General features: G+C 36.7%; 3 protein-coding genes across 3 annotated transcripts; 2 read left to right on the forward strand and 1 right to left on the reverse strand.

Moving 5' to 3' along the window:
* The first annotated feature begins 1,160 nt into the window (after positions 1–1,160).
* On the forward strand, positions 1,161–8,329 carry LOC148958253 (uncharacterized). The gene is made up of 5 exons (XM_089113294.1): positions 1,161–1,408; positions 1,963–2,433; positions 2,616–2,996; positions 6,469–6,846; positions 7,989–8,329. Exons 1-5 carry the CDS (start codon positions 1,318–1,320, stop codon positions 8,186–8,188), a joined length of 1,521 nt encoding a protein of 506 aa, XP_088969420.1. The 5' UTR covers positions 1,161–1,317; the 3' UTR covers positions 8,189–8,329.
* A 3,607-nt stretch (positions 8,330–11,936) lies between these two features.
* Positions 11,937–16,111, forward strand: LOC135682888 (uncharacterized). Its single transcript, XM_065197972.2, has 4 exons — positions 11,937–12,089; positions 13,567–13,654; positions 13,908–13,949; positions 14,501–16,111. The coding sequence occupies exons 2-4, from the start codon at positions 13,567–13,569 to the stop codon at positions 15,538–15,540; spliced, it is 1,170 nt and encodes a 389-aa protein (XP_065054044.1). The 5' UTR covers positions 11,937–12,089; the 3' UTR covers positions 15,541–16,111.
* A 1,259-nt stretch (positions 16,112–17,370) lies between these two features.
* LOC135682895 (enkurin) lies at positions 17,371–20,615 on the reverse strand. Its single transcript, XM_065197980.2, has 5 exons — positions 20,467–20,615; positions 19,988–20,057; positions 18,724–18,799; positions 18,014–18,374; positions 17,371–17,703 (listed from the first exon to the last, which is right to left on the reverse strand). The coding sequence occupies exons 1-5, from the start codon at positions 20,535–20,537 to the stop codon at positions 17,487–17,489; spliced, it is 795 nt and encodes a 264-aa protein (XP_065054052.1). The 5' UTR covers positions 20,538–20,615; the 3' UTR covers positions 17,371–17,486.
* Between the last annotated feature and the right edge of the window lie 53 nt (positions 20,616–20,668).

A 20,668-nucleotide genomic window follows, 5' to 3' on the forward strand; every position in this document is an offset into this window, starting at 1 on the left:
TTTAAAAAATTTTAATTGTAAAGCGGTTTAAGTATTCAGGCACTGACTATTCCTTCTATCTGATTTTGGCAACAGTGCATATCACTGCTTTTAAAATTCATTGCAAAAGACAAGATAAATGATAAAACAAATTTACATAACTGTTTAGAAAGTTGCTGGAATAAATGAACAGGCTGGTAGCAATATATTTTTGTTAAATGATATAAACTGCCAATAGACTGGCTACGTTGTAAAGGTTGAAAACACACACATAAGTAGCCACTACTGATTTGTGTGTTTGTTGTTGTTCATTCTTGCCACGTTGCATTGTTACTTATTTACTACATTTTATCGATTTTTCACCGCAAGACTTCCATCTGAGTCCGCTGAGCAGCCTACTATCGTGGTCTTTTTTTATTCACATATTTGCTACAGAAAGTCGAATGTAACGAGAGCACGTTTCTACTTCAGTCCCTTTTCATAAAAAAGGTGCTGTTGAATGTATTTTTAAGCAAAGTCGACTAAAGACACTTTGGTACACTTTGGTACATTTTTAGTACACTTTTGTAATGTCAAGCCAACTCAATGTTTATTAATTTCCCTACCTTTCCAAGAATGTTACTTAAACGTAACCCTGGAAAACAAAGAAATACTTTTAAGCAATGATAACAGCAGTTTTAAAGCAGAGCAGCATTGGGGTTCTGGACAGCAGTTGAAGAAAAAGCAGAACATGCAGAATGGCTCTGCAAAGCGATAAACTACTTGAAGCAGGGCGAAATGCGGCCTCATTTCTTAATAACAGCTGAGCTGCTGTTTTGCAGAAGGCACATCTTATCTAGTTTGCGGTTATATAATGATTTATCATGGATTTGAATTAGAAGCAAGGTGAAAAGAATTTTCCATAAAACGATTGACTGGCTTTGAGATACGTATTGGGCCACAAACAAGGTTGTAGGTCGTGGATAATTTACAAACACATAGAATCAAAACTAGGCAGCTTAACTGAACCATCCGTTTGATCTTCCATGCGTACAGACACAGACGATGAAATTGTGGAAAAACCAACTCAAGCATATCGAAGATCAACAAAAGCCAGTGGCTATGTGAAGACTGTTTACTTGCTGCGCAAGGCTACTTGCAAGAGTTGCTTGTGATCACCGGTCAACTCAATCAGCCACTGATTACCACTGGGTGCTATGCCACCGAATTTCCCAGGCATCTCTGTGTGCAAACTTTTAAGATAAGGATAAGACTTAAGATAAAGAAGTATTTCGATTAAATATTAAACATTATGCAGAAAAGAAGGACTTTATCTTGGTGAAAGCCTGCAAATTTGACATGGAGGAGAAGATGATTTGTTTAATTTTCTTCTTCGCGTCAATTAATCTCTCGTTTGAAGCGGCATTACCTAGCAATTCGCAACGCCAAGGTAAGACACAATTAATTACTTTATTTGGGAGCAAGTATTGCTAGTGCAGGCTCATTGCTATTTTCAGAATGAAGCCAGTAGTTACAAATAAAGAAAGGCACATTCATTACTTCAATGAAGTATGCATCTTTCACAGACCATTGCCTTGCCTGGTAGCCATTTCAGTTTCTCAGCTTGAAAAGTGCTTAATTTCTTGAATGTACATGCATAGAATAAAAAAAAATTTTGGTTACTGTAGACCAGCCTGTTTCAGGTATAAACAATACCATACGCACTTTTCGCGCGTTTGTGTGTAGAACTGCAAGGCGGTTCTTAGTTGCTACACCGATATCAAAATAGCTACACCTCAGCTAGCTTCATATTGCGGAGCATTTGTAGAAATATGCATCCTACAAATTAGTAAGGCTGATCTATATAAATTAGAACAGAAATATCGCTAAATTTGCAGTTTGTGTTCCAAGAAACACATAGCGGAATTGGTAACAGAATTTCCGATCCAATCAAGTATTTTGCGATTAATTGAGAAAATACCAAATCGTATTTTTCGTCAACAGATGATCAGTTCATGGCCGTAACAGTCTGCAGAGGAGGCCGTAGGACTATTGCCTGTCCAAAACTACAATTATTACATATATTTACGGCTTTTTATGGCAAAATGAGTGGGCAAGACTGTGAAGAGCCTATGGTGTCTCCAAGGTCACAAATCCCGACATGTAGCTCCAAAAACGCTGCAAAGGTGGTAAGAGAAGAATGCCATGGTCAACAGTCATGTGACCTTTACGCAGAAGACTCTCTTTACGATAATCCGTGTCCTGAAGTACTGAAGTATCTCTTTGTGTCATACGCTTGCCAAGGACATAGCGATCTTCTGGGAAAGCTGCGGTCCATCGAAAGCCGTGCACAGATGCAGCAGCCGCAGATGCAACCGCAGATGCAACCGCAGATGCAACTGCAGAGGCAACCTCAGCTGATGCCATTTGCACCGATGCCACAGCAGGAAGCAACATCAATAGGGACACTTAATGGTATGATTGCCTCGGCATTTTCATATGTACCGGAGAGAGCTACTAATAAATTATAGTTCTATTCTGCTCACTTAAGGAAGATTTTCATTGTAAAACGTTATTAGATAGAGCGGGATTTTGAGATTGGAGCTGTTTGTTCTAATTGCCCCAATAAAATTATTTTTGCATCTTCTTTATTACAGCTCCGTTGGTAAGCAAAGCACCACAGCAACAAGATATTCGCTCGATGTCTGTGTGTGACGGAAAAGCTGGCAGTATTGTATGTCCCAACTTGCGCATAATTAGAATTCACGGGGCATTCTTCGGCAAACAGACCGGACGAGACTGTCTGGGACGACTCACACGTGACAACATACCGACCTGTTTTGCGCCTTACGCAATAACGACTGTAAGGGACATTTGCCAAGGGCAACAGTCGTGCGATCTTTATACTGAACCCAGCATGTACGGAAAAAGCTCCTGCCCAGCATCAGATAGAAAATATCTTTCAGTGACATACTCGTGCATAGGGCATTCGAACTTGGAAAGAAACCTGCAATTAATTAAGCAAAGAGGAAGAGCGGGTAAAGTCAATAATAAACATATTTTATAATTTCATGCAACTATTTGCATTAATTACCATGTAACCACTTGTAAGTAGCTTTTAACAACCTCCCTGAATTGCTGTTACATCCTTTAAGAAAAGAAGGTAAGTCCATGAACTGGAATCTTAACACACTCGCTAATAACCAATTAACTCTGTTAAAATAACATTCTTTTTTCATTATGATATGATTTTCCTAACTTTCTATTTTGTCTAGCGATATCCTCAACTAACAAAGACTATATACGTTAACTTCATATTACAGCCTTGGTAAAGCTCTACTAGGCACACGACCTTCATGACGCTATCGCCTGCACTGACTATAATTAACATCTTTTAAAAGTCAAATATTAAACACAAATCGATACTATCTGAACGTCAGGTATTTTTCAAGCCATTTATCAGGTATTCATCACTTTAAACCAAAGATGATGATTTTTCCATCAACGAAAGAATATTCGTTACTGTCTAAAACCAGTGGGAAGCACAAGCACGTTCCTTCCAAGAAATTTCAAGCTCAAGAAATTATGATAAATTTTTTCTTCTTTGAAAACATACATGGTAGATCCATTCTTATAGTAGATAAGATGAAACCAGATGATGATTGAACGAATTTGGGTCCTGAGTCAAAGTATCAAATGAATGTAAATACCTTCAAAAATGAACCTTTATAAACTGCAAGAGCAGCACGGCCTAAAGTTATAGATGGTAAATAAAAGATGTACTGTATGCTAGTGCAAGTAGAAGAGTCCTTACCAAAAAAGATTCATTTAAACAAAATTTCTTAAATCCCTTCGCGGATTCATATTAAATCACGGAAATAAACAACAAAGGCATGGCAAAGACAAAACTTTTGCATGACATTAATTTGTAAGCCTCTGCTCGCGTGTATGTTTCACTGGTACAGTTTTGTTCCATTGCAGCCTTATTACATACCAGGAGTAGATACGATTTGCATAAAATCTAGGTACAAACTTACTCTATCTATTTGCCACATTTATTAATTTTCAAACATTCAAACAATGTGCAAGAAATGAACTTAGCTGCGACAGATGTAACGTCACATAACTAGGAATCATGATTAGAAGCAAAGGGTAATCGAATGCCATAGCCTAGCCTGCATGCGAACGGTGTTGTAAACTAATCGTTTGCCAAATCGACTTAGCAAGTCTGTGAGCGTTGAAATCGCTCGTTTAGGTCTTGTTGGTAAGTTTCATCTCACAAAGTCTTTCAAAATCCATTCAATTCATATAAACGGAAGGAAACCAAATTCAAGCAGGTGAAAAAATTTGGCTTTACATAAGCATTTTCAATGTGTCAGTTTCTTCTGTCGGTATTAGGTCTTGCCATAGTTACTGTTAGAATGAAAGCTGTCTGAGACTTGATAACCTCGTTGAGCAGCATTTTCGTTGCCTCGTTTCTACTTGCCAATGCTGCAAACCTTGCTGTGACCAAATCAAGCAATTCTTTTTTCAACTAGAATGAGGCTCTTGTCACACTTCCATGACCAAACATAGGGGTGGGTTACGTGGCTTGTGCTATTCCCTCCCTTTATTTTTGCATGAAATGTTTGTGGAGTAAAAGAGAAACTGCCACTTGAGTGGAAAATGAAATGCTTCCTAGAATGCAGAACAATTGAAAAGAGAATGTGAAAATATTGAGAAAAATAAAGGGACTGACAGTAAATATGGTATGAAAGGCTCTAGACCTTTCAGGAACTTTGAATAGATATCGAATCTATCATGATGAGCTAGATGAGTGCGGATGCAACAATATCTACCAAGAATCAATATCAAAGAAAAGAAATTGTGCAAGAACTTTCAAATATGCTTTCTTTTTATATCGATATCATATTAACGTAGAAGATGTTTCATGGAGGACAAAAATTATTGTGAAGTAAGTAAGACGACTATTCCTACGATTTCCTGTAATTTCTGTACATAAAACCTCTTTGCAAAGACTGAAGAAATACAAAATGAAAGAGCATCAATTTAGGCTGCATTTGAGTGGAAACTGTGGTAACTGTGTCAAAGATCCTTTCCACTTCTATCCTTGAGCTAAGAACAAGAAACTTTGTTCCATGGATTTGTAGAAGAAGTTCATATTAACAAATCTTGCTACTGAAACATCAGCAACGAGTTATTCAAAAATGTTTAGGTTACCAAACATCTAAAACAAGCTCATTTTGGAAGAAAAATCGCCAGAAGTGCCAGATCATCAAAAAAAACCTAGAGAGCCTTATTCAAATAGCCATAAGTGATGGTATCATGATTATGGTTGATAAATGCTTATGTTAAACGCGCTTTTCCAGAAGGCAAAGACACTTTTCTTTAAGCAAATCAGTTTTCGAATACTTCCTGACAATACGGACACCAGCCAATGGTCGACCCATGTCTCATAGATCACGCTTATTGTGCAGCTTCTATTCAGAAAATCCTGCATGCTGGCCTACCGAATAACTGTTATTATTGTATAATCAATTTAATGCAAAGATGTTTAGCAGGATGTTTTCGCAGAAGATGCTAATCAGTTCGATATTGTTTTGTGCATTTGTTTTGTTAGCAGATGCCTATCCCTATTATAGCGGTAAGTCACTTACAATCAGAATAAATCTTTTGAAAAAGTATCAATAAAAAGTAGTTCATCTTTTTAAGTGCTTGTTAGCTACTATGCACATGCTAAACATCTCTTTTTGCAATAAAATGGTAAATAATAGTTGATTGCTATTTTCCATTGGCGTTTCGCTCCACACAGGCCTCCTGTTTGCCTCGCGGGCAATTGTAAATGTCGCAAACCCTCTCTTCCTGAAACACTGAAACGTAAATTTGTAAGGCAGTTTTAGCAATTTTTCCATCTAAGTTGTTTTAAAGTTTTGCAAAAGGAATTGAGCATTGTGTTTTTATAAATCACATTTGTTTTCGTAACCGGCTGCCCATAAGTCGAAGTTCCAAGACCAAACATTAGGCTTTGAAGCAGCACTCGACTTTCACATGGAAAATTTTTACTTATATTTACCACTCTATCAATGCTTTTGGGTCTGTAATCTTAATATGGAAGGCGGGAGTAGCTTAAACAAATGTTTCAGCTATTACCTTGCTATGTTGTTGTTTTTAGTTTTTTAAAGGATTGCGGTTGCTTAGGATGTCTAAGATTTTTGCATATTATTCAATGCATCTTAATTAGCTTACAGAAGTTGAAGAACTGTTATAGGATACTTGCATTTGGTTTCTAATGGTATATCTGATTAGCAAGTATATTATAAACTATATCAAGCAGAGTTGCCAAATCGAAAGTAAATCTATTATTTGATATTTTGGTATGATTGTATTTATCATTCATAATGTAAATTAACATAATTTGCATCACGGATTTGGAGGAGATAAGCTTTGCATTTGCCTATCGTTTTCTCGGTGGTCATTTTCTGTGTAACTACAATTTCTTATCTTTCACAGGATGGCCCATGCCCAACGCTGCTGGTTTTGCTCCTTCGCAATTCAACGCAAACGCCCAAAGGCCTTGGTACCAACAAGCTGCGGCTCGTACTATGCCAGTACGGCCAGTAACGCGTTATCCCTTCTACCCAAAACCAAACCCGAGCATTTATCAGAGACCAGCTGCACGACAGATAATGCAAAACCCTTACCAGCCTGCGCAGTACAACCCTGCGATGAACCAGCAATTGAATTCATTCAATGCATTCACCACTTCACCTTCTTGTGACATGTGCAACGGTGATTGTAACAACTGGGCTTGTTTTGGATGTGGAGGTTGTGAGACACCACAGGCTGTGCAGCAAACATATACGTATCCGTACCAAAGACAAGATGCAGGTTGGTCCCGAAGTTACTTATACCTGTCATTCTTATAACAAGCAATATTTGAACCTGCAGTCTTGCTAGTAAGCGATTTTTACCCGTATCGCCTTCGACTGAGAGCTTATTTGCCGTGTTTAAAACAAATTTCATATGCATCGGCGAGGTCCACTGTGCAGACCAGACCATGCATTATTCATATTTGTTACAACTTAGAGGCAGCAATAAAACGCTATATGACGCCAGCTTTATGCATTTGGCAACCTTTTTGCACAAAATCAAAGCAATTCACGGCAAAGCAGCCCAAAGGAAATTATCTTACCCTTTCCACGTTCTTGTTTTGCAAGACCCTTTGTTTGCTAGGTCCTTTGTAGTGTAGTTGAACCATAACAAAGACCATCTAGATTCTGATCCATCTCTTTCAAAGTTACCAGAATTTCACAATGGTCTGTTACAGTGTAGCATGACTTTCCTCTGCCATAGTGAACTGTAAGAATAAAATGCAAGTATATCAGCCTTAGCATAGAGTAAGTAAAGTGAAAATCCTTCAAGAAGTTTCCAGTAAAATTTGACAAAGTACGAGAATCCTGCACGTCAAATTTCTTGCCAGCATGGGGCATTCTCAGAAGAGAATTTATAATTTTACCACCTTAGCAAACCATTGGTTGAATGCCCATGCTGTTTTCCTGCTAGAGGAAAACGATCTAATTTGAAGCCAAATCACTGCTTCTATCCTGTGGTTGCCTATCCTAAGGTTTCTGTCATATGGTTGTCATTTTCTGATCAATCAGACTAGTATTCGTTTTTGATTTGACAATTCATGGGGAAATTTGTGCATTTTGGTCTGTACAACAGGACGACTCTAGGCTAAAGCTGCGAGATTAACACTTAATGCATTGTCTGATGCCTGAGAACGGCTACCTGGGGACTGCATTAAGCTAAACTGGAAGTAGTAGTTTAGAACCGTCCTGTGCTACATACTACAGCGTGCGCAGCTCTGTCTATTCAGCATTACTCACAATATTACATAAAGATAATTTTTCTAACATATGAATACAAATGCATTTAATCAGAATACAGCATTATCAATCAATGTCAATTCAATGAAATATATATCTGATTATTCCAAGATTATTATAACTGATATAAATATTTTTCAGCGTTCCATGATAGTTTCATGGGCCATGAGATGGCACTATCAGGTATGGTACTTTGGCCAGTTCCAAAATTGCCTAAAGCGATGCGAAAATTAAACCCTAAAAAAACTAGATCGGAAACATACGAAGAGGAAGCTGACGATGGTTCGGCTAGTGGAAATGGATCAGGTGATGACGAAGATGAGGAGGACGATTCACGATAACCGCGAAAACTTTAAAATATCTTGACGTTGCCAGCAAAAATACTGCATTTAACAGTATTATGCTGCATATTACTTCAACAGCATGTGGATTGTTCTAAACGTATAAGCCAGAGCAATATTGCTGATATGAAAATTACAAGAGTAAAGAAGTCATCAACATACATTCATTAACAATGGACCATATATTGCTTAAACATTGCTTATGTATTGAGATAATTACTAAAGAATAACAAGTGAAAGTTTGAAAATACAGACGAGTTGAAAAGGTTGAATTACCAATGTCCATGAAGACATTATCACTTGCATAAATAAACGATCAATGATAGACTTTTGAAACCACTTTTTTCAAATGAAAGCTAGTCTTTTCAAACACTCAAGATTTTATCTAGAAGTACATTGATATTCTCAATGTTCGTTTAATTTGTAATATGCTTTTGTGTCTACACCAATGAAATGTTCGACTCATTAAAGAGAAGAAATGTGATTAGTAAAATAAGATGAAGTTCTAGATAGTTCTTTCAGATAGTGAAAGCTGACAAAGAACGGTTAAGTTTGATATTGGTTTCTGCAGCAAACAATTGTTCACAACTTTTGAGTTTTAGCTATATCAGATTACAACTACTTCTGTGAAATTCTCCTCAACATTGTGTATGACTAATGCTTTACAATATCTTAGCTACAAATCTGTAAATATTTTTCAATATAAAGTTCTTTATGACACATAATTGACTGTCTTTTTACTGATGATCTTATTAGTGGGCGCAGCTGCCTTAAATTTTCGAAATGGCGGTATTTACCTGGTAAGATACACTCAATATTCGTGTAAAAATGAAATGAAGTCTTCGATACTTCCTTACAAGCATTCCAGCAAATATGAATTTTGCCGTCACTCTGAAATATGACGATTCAAATCATCCAAAAGCTGTCTTCTAAAGAATAGCAAAGATGAACTCTCCCAAAAGACCTTCTATCCACTTCAATATCGGCTATAGATGTAGCTAGCAACATGATTTGGTTCTTCAACGCATAATGTATATTTTGAAAAAAAAACAAATATATCCAGTTGTGCAGGACCTCGCAGTACTAGAAATTGTCATTATTGTTATACTGACTTTATATGGAATTCCTCATTTGATAGCATCCTTTAAAAAATGTCAAATACGTATGGAAGTATCCGCTATAAAACTTTTCTGCCTTTTAATAAAACCTACTAACATTTTTGTACAAATACGTACACAAGAATCTCCCACCAACAACGAGCTGCGATGCGATAGCGGGTGAACTGTTTCAGTCACAAGTGTCACTGTTAAAAACCAAAATGAGGAAAAATGAAAAGAGGACAAAAGGAAGAGCAAGCCTATTATCTCCGTATATTTCTTCTATAAACCTTATTTTAGGATGAATGTGGAAAAATGCTGCACATTTCCATGCCAACGAGCAGGGCCTAAAATAAGAACTTTTTACAGATCCACATTTCTTCATAAAAGTTGGGCGTGGTACTTTGCTGCGAGTGGCAAAATGGACGTGGCAAATATAGAAACTGCCATCATAGTGCAAATAGTATGTTTTAATTAGCCAAAGTTTAAATGAATGAAGTATAAGAAACTAATTCTTTACAGTATATGGATTGGGTTAATAACAAAATTAGCAACATATAGTGATGTCTTAGCTTGTGAGCAAAAAGTTATCGAAAGGTAACCCTTTGAAATGGTTTGTTTGGATCTCCGTCAAAACTATATTTCTTTCCCTTCTCCTTCGAAAACCAACTTAAATCAGTCTTGCTTCCCAGATTCTAGTGCTTTTGGTTTTCTGGAGTCATATTTTTGTAGCTGTTCACAGAACTCGAAACTTGCGATATTCATATATTTGATAAGTGTTTCTGGAGCTATACTGCTTGCTTTGCCAACCTGTTACTATCTTTTTGTAGATGGGAATCAGTCTCTCTACATCGTCAGAATTGGGGTTTGCTGTGAGAATGCGTGCCATTGTCTCCCCTGGTATAATTCCTCTGAGAACAAGTCTCAGATCTCTGTGATTTTAGTTATTTATTTCTCGAATTTCAATAAAATCTTGCTAAATTTTTGTCCGGGGCTAAAGCTGAATGAGACCTTCAAAAGGCATTTTAATTCCATTCAGCCCATCAAATTCTTTGTCATCAAATCTTGTTTTCAAAAAATTTGATACTATAAACGAGAACCTTGTTACGGATAGCAAATAATCTCTTCTCTCACATATGTACAAATTGTGCTTGTCTCTTTTTATTCTCTTTTCGTGTAGTTTGAAAGCATGCTTATTCCCCCCATCTTGCTGGTAACGCAAACACCACGCACCAGCCCATAGGGAAATGGCTGGGATGGAGCTAGGGGGCTTGCCCTATATTTTTATGGCCACACCCTTTGAAACACCGGAAAATATTTGCTTCTTGCTGTCCTTATTCTTAAAAATAACGATTCAGAGAAGATTTCAATTACTATAAAAATACAACACCGCCTTAGATAAAATACAAATTTATCTTTGATCAAACGAGTTAAAGCACCATGAAAAAGACAAAAACGGGTTTCCAGTCAAAAAGAACTGCTACTAATGGGTTCGTTAGCGTAAACTTTAAAAACATTTTCTAACCTATGATTGCAAAAAAGTTAGGGAGGACTATAGCCCCTGTTATGAAACATTCCCAATTATATTTTTCTCCCAGATACCACCGAGAGGCTTATTAAGTCATAAAATCACACTAACTTGAGATGATGTCTTGAAGTTGAAGATGTATACCGAGTCCATCTTACTTCAAAACAGCACGACAATATCAAAAAGCGCAATTGCGTTTTCTCCGCATGAACTGAAGCTACAAGTTTTGAAGTTTCTTAATTTTTTTTATTGTCCATTGTTTGTTCCTTGTAGCATTTTACTTATAAAAAAATGAGTGCAATCCATAAGGCTGGGATTGGGCTTTAACTTCAAATTTAAAAAACGTTTCTAATTCCATCTTAGGCATTTCAATTGGTATTTTATGCTGTACTTTTGAGAAAATGCGCTATTTACATATCAACACTTTTTACAATTACAGTTCCACAATTTCAATTTATAACTTCACAAAATGAGTAAGATCCACACTTATTTTAGGCCCTGACAGCGAGACAGAAAGAAGTGGCTCCTTTTCTTGCCTCGTTTTCAGTTTTCGTTCTTTCCCCACACAATTAAGTCAAGTAAATGCTGAGAAACGGAAGACGTCTATCTGTATCGTTTAGAGGGTAGGCAAAGTACCACCAGCTTAGATATATATATTTAAAAAATGGGTTTGAATACGATATAAAAAAGCAAACAGGATCCTCTTGAAATTCTGCAATCTTGTTTTTTATCAATTCGTAAAAACTAGTCCTTTTTGTGAGCTTTCTAAAATAGGCCCAGTTAAATGATTTTCTTAGATGACAAGTTAACGAAACGTGAGTTGCAAAAAAATACAATTCGAATTCGCTCTGCTTGCTTAAGAGTTGGTACGTTTTTCCTTTCGGCAGAAAGAAGAAAAATGAACTCCCGTACAAAATCACGTGCTTTAAATTGCCTAGAATATGAAATAAAAACTCTTAAAATCTAGCAGCGAGAGCATTTACAAAGGCGCGATGCACAAACTTTATAGCTATAAACAGAAATGAGATGACCAGCCATTTGCACTTAAATGGGAGACGTGATTCTATGGTGTCCCAGTATACAGGCAGGTTGGCGCATTCATTGATCAGTGTCAATTTTCTGCGCAAGAGGTCAAGCGTAACTAACCATTTGATCTTTGCATCACAAACGGATATTCACCGAAGAGCAGGACAATCTTTCTTCTCCCCTCTTATTGTTAATAAACAATTATTTTCTGGCTGGAGTATAAAAAGTTATCACCGACAAAAGCTCAAAGGTATGTACATTTATCTTTGGTTAGAATTTTAGTACAAGGTTAAAATATTGCTGCAAAAGATGGTAAAATTCAAGAAACGAAGGGGAAAACTTTTTTCCAGCATTCTGCTTGTCAATAGCGTGATTGCCACAGAGATAAAAAAGCATTCCTTTTGCTGGAGTGTGTTGAATAACCATTCTCTAGTCTTCCTATAGGATAAAAAAACATGTTCTTTCCCACATAAGAAACAAAACTGCCCCTCAAAGAGAACAGCCTTCTCGATCTTGTAGGTCTAGAAACACTGTTAAAATAAGTGATTCTGCCATCGGTAAACATCTTTTAGATAAAACAGATTGTGCAAAAGTCTATAATGACAACATGCTTCAGATAATTGGCAGAGCCCGGTCGTCTTTCTATCTAGCAGTTTTGGAATCGATCTACATACAAACGAAAAAGCCGCCAGTGTGTAGACAGAAAGAGTTCGTTTTCTCTCTTGGACCCCAGAAGTAATTTTTTTTAGGCATGCGGCACTGATTGGACAACTATACCGGCCTTGTGCATGCGTTTTTCTGATTGGCCTATTTCGATCCACAACTGGGTATATATTTTTCAAAACCATTTTCAAGTTCTATACCGCCAAAAAACTGTTCATATTCTCTAACCCTGAAATGACCTTCATATTTTCATTCTTTTCACGTGTTAAATGTTGCAGCAAAAAGTAGACAAGCATTGTAAAACCCAGGCATAAATTCATGGGCTAAGCAGAAAAATCATGTGTCATGTCAGGCTAGTGCTGCCTATATGAATACGTCATTTTTGACACAGCAAAAATTAGAGCTATACTCCCGGACAAAAATAGTTGCGACTTTTCAAAAATACTTTATGTTCTCTCTTTCCTTTGAAAGATAGCTTTTACCCTCCCCATAATCAATGTTGAATGCATGATTTTGACGCAAAAATGATAGAACTACAAATCCAACATTGCTGTGGGGAAAAGGGGGGATTCGAATTAACAGAGGCAAGGTAAAGTAGAAAATTACATAAATTGCATTTTGTCTCAACATTTTTGTCCGGTCCGGGATTATAGGTATTGAAAGAGTATTGTTAAAAATAGGAAGAACCAAACGTGTCAAAGCAATTGATCAGCTGCAAATAGGGTTATTGTCTTTGAAAATTGGGGGACGCACCCTTTCTGTCCCTCGATCTCTACAACTGTGTTTTTAATAGCCTGACGTGTTTGTGGTTTGTTGTGTATAAGGCAGTGTACAAGCAGAAACTATAAACTGGTATCTTGGAACAAATTGATATTTATTTCTCGTTATGTATTTGTTTAGCTTTGGCGAAGTTTTATCTATTGAAAACCCTGAAGTATTATGTCAATTAAAAGTTATTTTAGTAATTTATAGAACTTAAGCTTTGTTTTCATAAATCAAAATATCTTTGAGTACAGTTTTAGATCATACACTGATTTCATTTTTATCTCTTGTTGCTGTTGCAGATGTCGGTTAAACTAGCAATACTGCTGACCGTTGCACTTGTGTGTGCCTCTGTAGAATCAATAAGACATCACAAAATAAGAGCAAGAAGTAAGTACAGTCGATTGCTAATTCTGCATCTTATATTTCATCATCATCGTCATCGTCAGTAATATCCTCATCATTAACCGCTATTATGAATGATGCTCTGAACTAGTAAGAAAGCATTGTTAACTGCACAGGAAAACCTTCCCCCCGTCATCATCAGCTGCATATGAACGCAATTATGAATGGGCTTTTTATGTAATTTAATGAAATAGTCATCTACAACAAAAATTGAAATCTTTTTTTGTGCCATTTTAAGGGGACTTGATGCACAGAGAGGAATACTATCATGATCGAGCTGGTATGTATATTTTAGGCTTTTTTCGATTTTTAATTTTGAGAACATACTGAGAAAATGGCCCTAAGTAAAATAGAAATATAAGTTATCAATTGTTGTAAGGACTGAGGCAGTGAATGCAGCAGGGTTTCTTTTTCAGTTTACTGATTTATTTTTATTTTCGCTTTAAGCAAATCATCGGTGAATCATTGTGTACGTAGAATGATACATGATTGGATAAGGTAAAGGGGACCTGAAAAAGCTAATTGTGTAATGGGCTTAATCATTTCTGCACTGGTAAGTGGAACTTTGACAGGAAAAATCATTCTGGCACTTTTATGACAATTCTATTGAATGAATGAAAACAATAGCAAAAGAAGAGATTTGCCAATTTTCAGCATCAACAAGGGGGACTCAACCCCCCTAAGCCCCCCTAGCTCTACACCCCTGATTACAGGGGATAAAATATTGCCTAAAAGTGGCTGGAAAATGGCTGAAGGATGAAGCAAAACTAACTTTGTAATAAATTCATTTTGCTTAGAACATGTTTGATGGAAGGCATTTGGCTTTTCTAGATTATATTCAAAAGAGAAGTGCAAATCCATGTGGAATGAGCTGCCCATCTGCTTGTGCCCCTGCCTGTTCACCAGGATGCTGTGGAGCAGCAGCACCACCTCCACCAATGCCAGGACCAGCTGGACCACCAGGACCCCCTGGTCTATCAGGTGGACCTGGTCCTTTTGGACCACCAGGGCCTATTGGACCACCTGGCTGCCCAGGATGCATGGGACCTGCCGGACCACCAGGGCCACCCGGCCCACCAGGACTTCCTGCCCCTCCAGCTGCATCTTGTCCACCCATCTGTCTACATTGGTATGCAATCATCCGTCAAGCCCCTCCACCTGCTCCACAATACTCTTGCCCTACCCAATGTCAGCAACAGCCAGGATGCTGTGGATCACCTGCACCACCACCAATGATGCCAAGCTGTCAGCCATCATGTGCTCCTCAATGCTGCATGCCCCCACCACCACCACCACCTCCCCCAATGATGCCAAGCTGCCAGCCATCATGTGCTCCTCAATGTTGCATGCCCCCACCACCACCTCCCCCAATGATGCCAAGCTGTCAGCCATCATGTGCTCCTCAGTGTTGCATGCCTCCACCACCACCACCTCCAGTCGCTATGCTCCCATTGCCAGCAAGAGCACCGCCTCAGTGCCCACCTGGATGCCCACGATCTTGCTACCCTGCATGCAGACCAGGCTGTTGTAATCCAATGCCACCACCTATGCCAATGATGATGCCAAGCTGCCAGCCATCATGTGCTCCTCAGTGTTGCATGCCACCTATGCCACAAGCCCCACCACAGATCATGATGGGCCCTCCTCCCCCACCACAGATGATCATGATGCCTCCACCCCCACCACCCCCAGCATGTGCACCATCCTGTGCACCACAGTGCTGCATGCCACCAGTGATCATCCCACCACCCCCACCACCCCCACCACCTCCTCCCCCAGCAATGTGCCAACAAGGCTGCTCTGCAAGCTGTGCTCCAGCATGTACTCCAGCCTGTTGCAGTAGGAAGCGCTCGTCAGAAGAAAAGCAATAAACATGATGATCCAATAGTTCATTTCACAACGTTATTACTTCACGTTGCTCGTATGAAGGATTTCTCTCCGCTGTGAACTATGAGATTGGTCTTAAAACTCTAACTGCATGTATATGATATCCTTAGATTACTGCATGTATTGGTATATTACTTCAATAAATGACATAACTACATCTTTGTTTATGCTATCGACATCAAAGTTACATAGCTTCGGTCAATGACTTAGCATCACGTATATTCAAGAAGAAGAATTCTGATTCAGTATTGCATACATTGGTATTGAAATCACGTCTAGCAGCAAAGGATAGATATCCTGTAAATACTGCAATTAGTTTAAACCTTGTTGAAATTATGATATTGTCAGCTGTGATTATGTATTTAACACGTTTTTTGTAAAACAGTAGTAAGTTAGAAGAAGAAACAGATTTTCCTGCGCCTAAGATGTAAGTCTTTCTCTTAAAGGCTGCAGAAAAGTAAGGTTTAATTCTACAGAATTATCTGTGTTGATAGCTTATTAGTATCCCTATGTAAGACGAAAATATTATTTAAATGTATCATATTGTTTTTAGAAGCATTTGTCTTTCTTGGTGCTCTACTTTTTCTTACAATCTGATTAAATGGTTACAATATCAAAGAGGTTTAGCGTAGACATTTAAATTGCCTAGACTATATTTCTCAAAAGAAGAAACTGATGAATTCTGCACTCATTCTAGAAAGCAAAGGATTGAATAACTACATGAGATGTTTGAACCAGCTGGATACAATGTAGCCTGCATGACATGTCCCCTATTTGTAAAGTCTACAAGCAGGCTATACAGAATGCAAAAATACTTATATACCTCATCATGCAATTAAATGAAAACAGCTGTTTGCTGAAAGACATTAAGAAGATATTTTGCAATACCAATGTTACAGCGCGATGTTTCGGCCTGGTTTGCTAATTTCCGCTTGGTGATTCTAAATCTCAAATCGTCCAACATTATGGAGTTTTTAGCACTAGGGACAAAGTAACAAATTCTTGAAAGCTTGAATTTGCAACAAATGCTTTTAAATCTGATGGCCTCTGATCTGACAGAAGATTACACACTGACAAAATGTGCTAACGATATCTGTATGAGGTTTTCAGTATTCCATGCACCTTATAGTTGTCTCCGAAATTTCCTGAATTCAGTTCACAAGTGTACCACTGCTTGCACATTCTAACAACCTTATATTGGCATTAAAATTGAGAGAAAATAAAACTGATAGTCAAGTTTACTTGAGACTATGCTTTGCTGAATATTTTCAGGGCAACTTTTAAGTTTTCGTGCTTTGTAATAAACACTGAAATGAAACTGACAATGGGCACTATTTCAAAACTATTAAAGAACTGAACGCTGATTGAATACAATTCAAGATAACTTAGAAAAGGCTTTTAACACTAGGTAACCAAAATCTGGTTAGATGCTTCTCTAAATGAAAATTTTCCCAGTTTGCTAACGCAGTTTATCAAATTTGAATTTGATTTAAAGGTCTCTAGTTTCTCCATAAGAAGTTTCTTATGGAACAGTGTGTTTCTAGAGAACTTATGCATTAGTAAATTCGGAGTTTTACTTTACAAGAATTCTAAGTTTACTTTACAAGAAAGTTTGCTGCAACAGAGTATAGAATATTTTAAAGGTGTCTCATTAAAAAGTTTAAAAAAAATTTTACACAGAAAACTTCCAATAAACCATGTGTTGCTCTTAAAATAGAACTTAAAAAGCAAATTTTATAATCGTGCATAGTAATTATCCTGGTTGAAAGAATTCAAGTCAACCTACAGTTTAGATCTTATCAGAAATAATTCCATTTCTTTTTAAAACCGATTTAATAAACAAGAAGCTATTTACAGAAAACAATAGAAACAGATTTGTACAAAGACTTATTGAGGATGAATATGTTTAAGAGATTTTGAGAATATATTTTTAGTAACCACCAAACCCTAGACCAAACTGATTGGAAGCAATGTAGATGTTTGAATGCTTTTCTAATAGTTCAATATCTCTCTCTAGTTGATTCATCTCTGCTTCCATTCTCTCTTTTCTGTTTTTCTTTGGAGCTGTATCAGTTACAACTGACAAGCCCTGGTACTGATGATGAATTTCTTCCCAATTTCGCTTCAAGCCATCTATGATTGCCTGCCTGTAAGTAAATGCCATTTATATTACAGCATGAGTTGGTGAGGAAACCAAGATATAATGCTGGTAAAATAGCATGTTCTGGATTGTTAAAAGTATTAAACTAGATAATTCAGATAAATTGCAGTTTAAATATCATTTCCTGTTAATATATGAAGTGAAATGATTGTGTGACAATGAATAAATGCTGCAAAAGATTTGATAATCTTATAAGATCCTTGACAGTCTTGAAATTATGACAATAGAAATTGCTATTTTGAGCAGTTTAATGGCAAAGTTCATTTATATAAAAACCAAATTATTTTGTTACAAACCTTTCAGAATCTGATATGCAATCCATGGCACCTCTTTTCATACTTTCCTTGATATATTCATCATAATCTCTTTGTGCTTGCTCTATATCTTCTTTACGTTTGGCCAAATAGGTAGGTGTCTTTCCATACTCTTTTTTCTTTATGTATTTTGGAACAAGACCAGATGGTTCAAGCTCATGCTTTTTCCCATCTCTTGTGTCTACAAAAGTTGCCACTGGCTTTTTGGGTACAGACATAATGTTATCTACTGCATTGTTTGTGATAAAATTTCTGTTTGATTTCAACCCCATGACAGGCTTCTCTGTATGTTTTGGTACAGCGGGCTTTCTCCTTTCCTCATCGGGGTAATTAAAAGATGACTCTGTAAAAGCATATGGAAAGATTAGGTAACTTCTGATAAAAAAGCAATTTGACATACAATTTAAGATAAAGCAGAGCCATATATACAATTAGCAACCTAGAGAAGATGAGATGACATCTTACCTAGACAACAATGTAGAATTGCCAGAGAGCATTTTCTTTTCACATTATCTTACTACAGATGTGCTTATAAAAGGACAGGAAGAAAGCATCAAAATTGCAAGTGAGACATGAATTTAAATTGCATGCATCATTGTAGTCAAACACCAAGCCACATAGACAAGTTTAAGCAAGACAACAAAGCCAAGATCTGTTTTTTCAAAGCATCATAAATTGCTGACGATACTTACTGTCTGGCAACCTTGGTTCCTTTTCATGCTTCTTCAAAAAACTTTTTGGCTCATTGACATTTACTTCAGCTGGACCCTAATGCAAATATCCACCAAAATTAGAAATGTGGTTCGGACCATATAAACATGCCAAGAAGCATATAAAAACAATTAAGAGCAATATATTTAATTGTGAAACAACTTAAATCCAGTTTACATAGCATGGCTGAGTTTGCTGAGATCTTGGATATGCCAACAGCCCCCTCAGGTGCACAAAAATCATCCAAATTGGCCATGTGTACTATCATTTGGGATTGTTGTCATAAAATGCAGGGTTGACACATTTATTCAATAACAGTCTTGCATAATTGACAAAGACAGAAATGTAGAGATGTTGAAGAATTTCAGCTTTGTAAGCTTTTAGTTTTAAAAACCAATCAATTGTTTTCAATGGTATTTTAATGTGGTAAAGATATTTGCATAGAAATTCGGGAAAGGAACCTCCTTTAATTTTGCTTCTTCTTACAGTTTTGATGCATTCACAATCCTCAATCCTGATTTAACAAAAAAGATCCTGCTTGGTTCAGCTTCTTATAAGATATTCAAATATATGGTCATATAATATTTTAAAAATGTAAAAACATATTCAAAATCTATAACTGTCATGGGTAAGTTCCATTGCATTTATAACATTAGTTTGGGATTAAAAAAATGGGGCATTGGGTATGAGCTTTTTTGAAACCCATAGTTAAATCAAAGGTTAACGTGTCCCCTTAGTGCAAAGTCTGCATCTTGGGACATCATTATATGCTCTTCAAACTGGACTTAAATTAATAAAGCCATGTAAATCGCATTGTGAATTATTGGCATTGTCAAATTGAATGAGCCGTCAATAAGATGTAAAATATGTAACTGATGATGTTCAAAGTCAGTTGGAAGTACTGCATCAAATGTTCAGTGCTAGAATGCTTAATCAGGTAATTGCTCTCTGGTACATAAAAATATTCTCTGATGTTTTATGATATTTACTATATGGTAAAGATAATGTTGATAAAATTACATTCCAACCTCTGTTTGATGCTGTGTTTGATATGGATACATTAATATTTTTTATAGAATTTCAAAATAATTAAAATATTGAATGCACAATCACTGTAAGAGAATAGTAATTCTTTGTAAATGTAGCTAGTGTTTTTAAACTTATCTCCTCAATTTGATCAAAATAATTTATCTCATCTTGAAATTTTTGCTTTATTTCTAACATGACAAATGAATAGCTAATTACCATCGTTTTGTTCATCTGTTTATCTTTCTTGTAACCAGTTTTTACACTGCTTGAGAACTTTGAAACATGTCTGCAAGAGAGAACTTGTTGTTTATCTTTAATATCTTTATCGTTGTCGGAATAAGATCTTAGTTTCAATGCTGAATATTGTATGATGTGAAAGTTTCAAATAAATGAAACTGAACCGAGACAGAACTTTATTTTAAATTAACACTTTTAAAGCAAATATCGGCAATATAAAAAATAGCTCTTAAGGAAAGTCTTCTATAATGTAAAATGATGCTTAATAGATAGACAAATAAGAGTAAAGCATGTGTATGGCGTAATTGTGTTGGGTTCAATAAAATTATTAGAAAGAAGGATTGCTTCAGGCAGTCAGTTTAGGCCAGGCCTACAAAAATTATCAAAACAACTTTTACTCCACTAAACATATCTTATATGTAAAAAAGAAAATCAAAGCTAAACAAAAGCTTACTTACTTTGGAGGTTTTGGTGGTGGTTCTGAGACTTTTGGTATTAAGTTATATATGCTTTCTTCATCGAAATACATGGCTCCAGATTTCGCGTCCTTCTTCAATGATTTCCCTGCCCTTCGTGTCTGCGATTATTGTGTTCGGGTTGCTACGAGCAAACTTGGTTCACAAGTTGCTAGGAAACTGTTGTTTACTAGCCTCGCATTGA

The sequence above is a fragment of the Rhopilema esculentum genome, chromosome 16, assembly GCF_057945365.1.
Source record: "Rhopilema esculentum isolate cy_ngs chromosome 16, ASM5794536v1, whole genome shotgun sequence".
NCBI lineage: Eukaryota > Metazoa > Cnidaria > Scyphozoa > Rhizostomeae > Rhizostomatidae > Rhopilema > Rhopilema esculentum.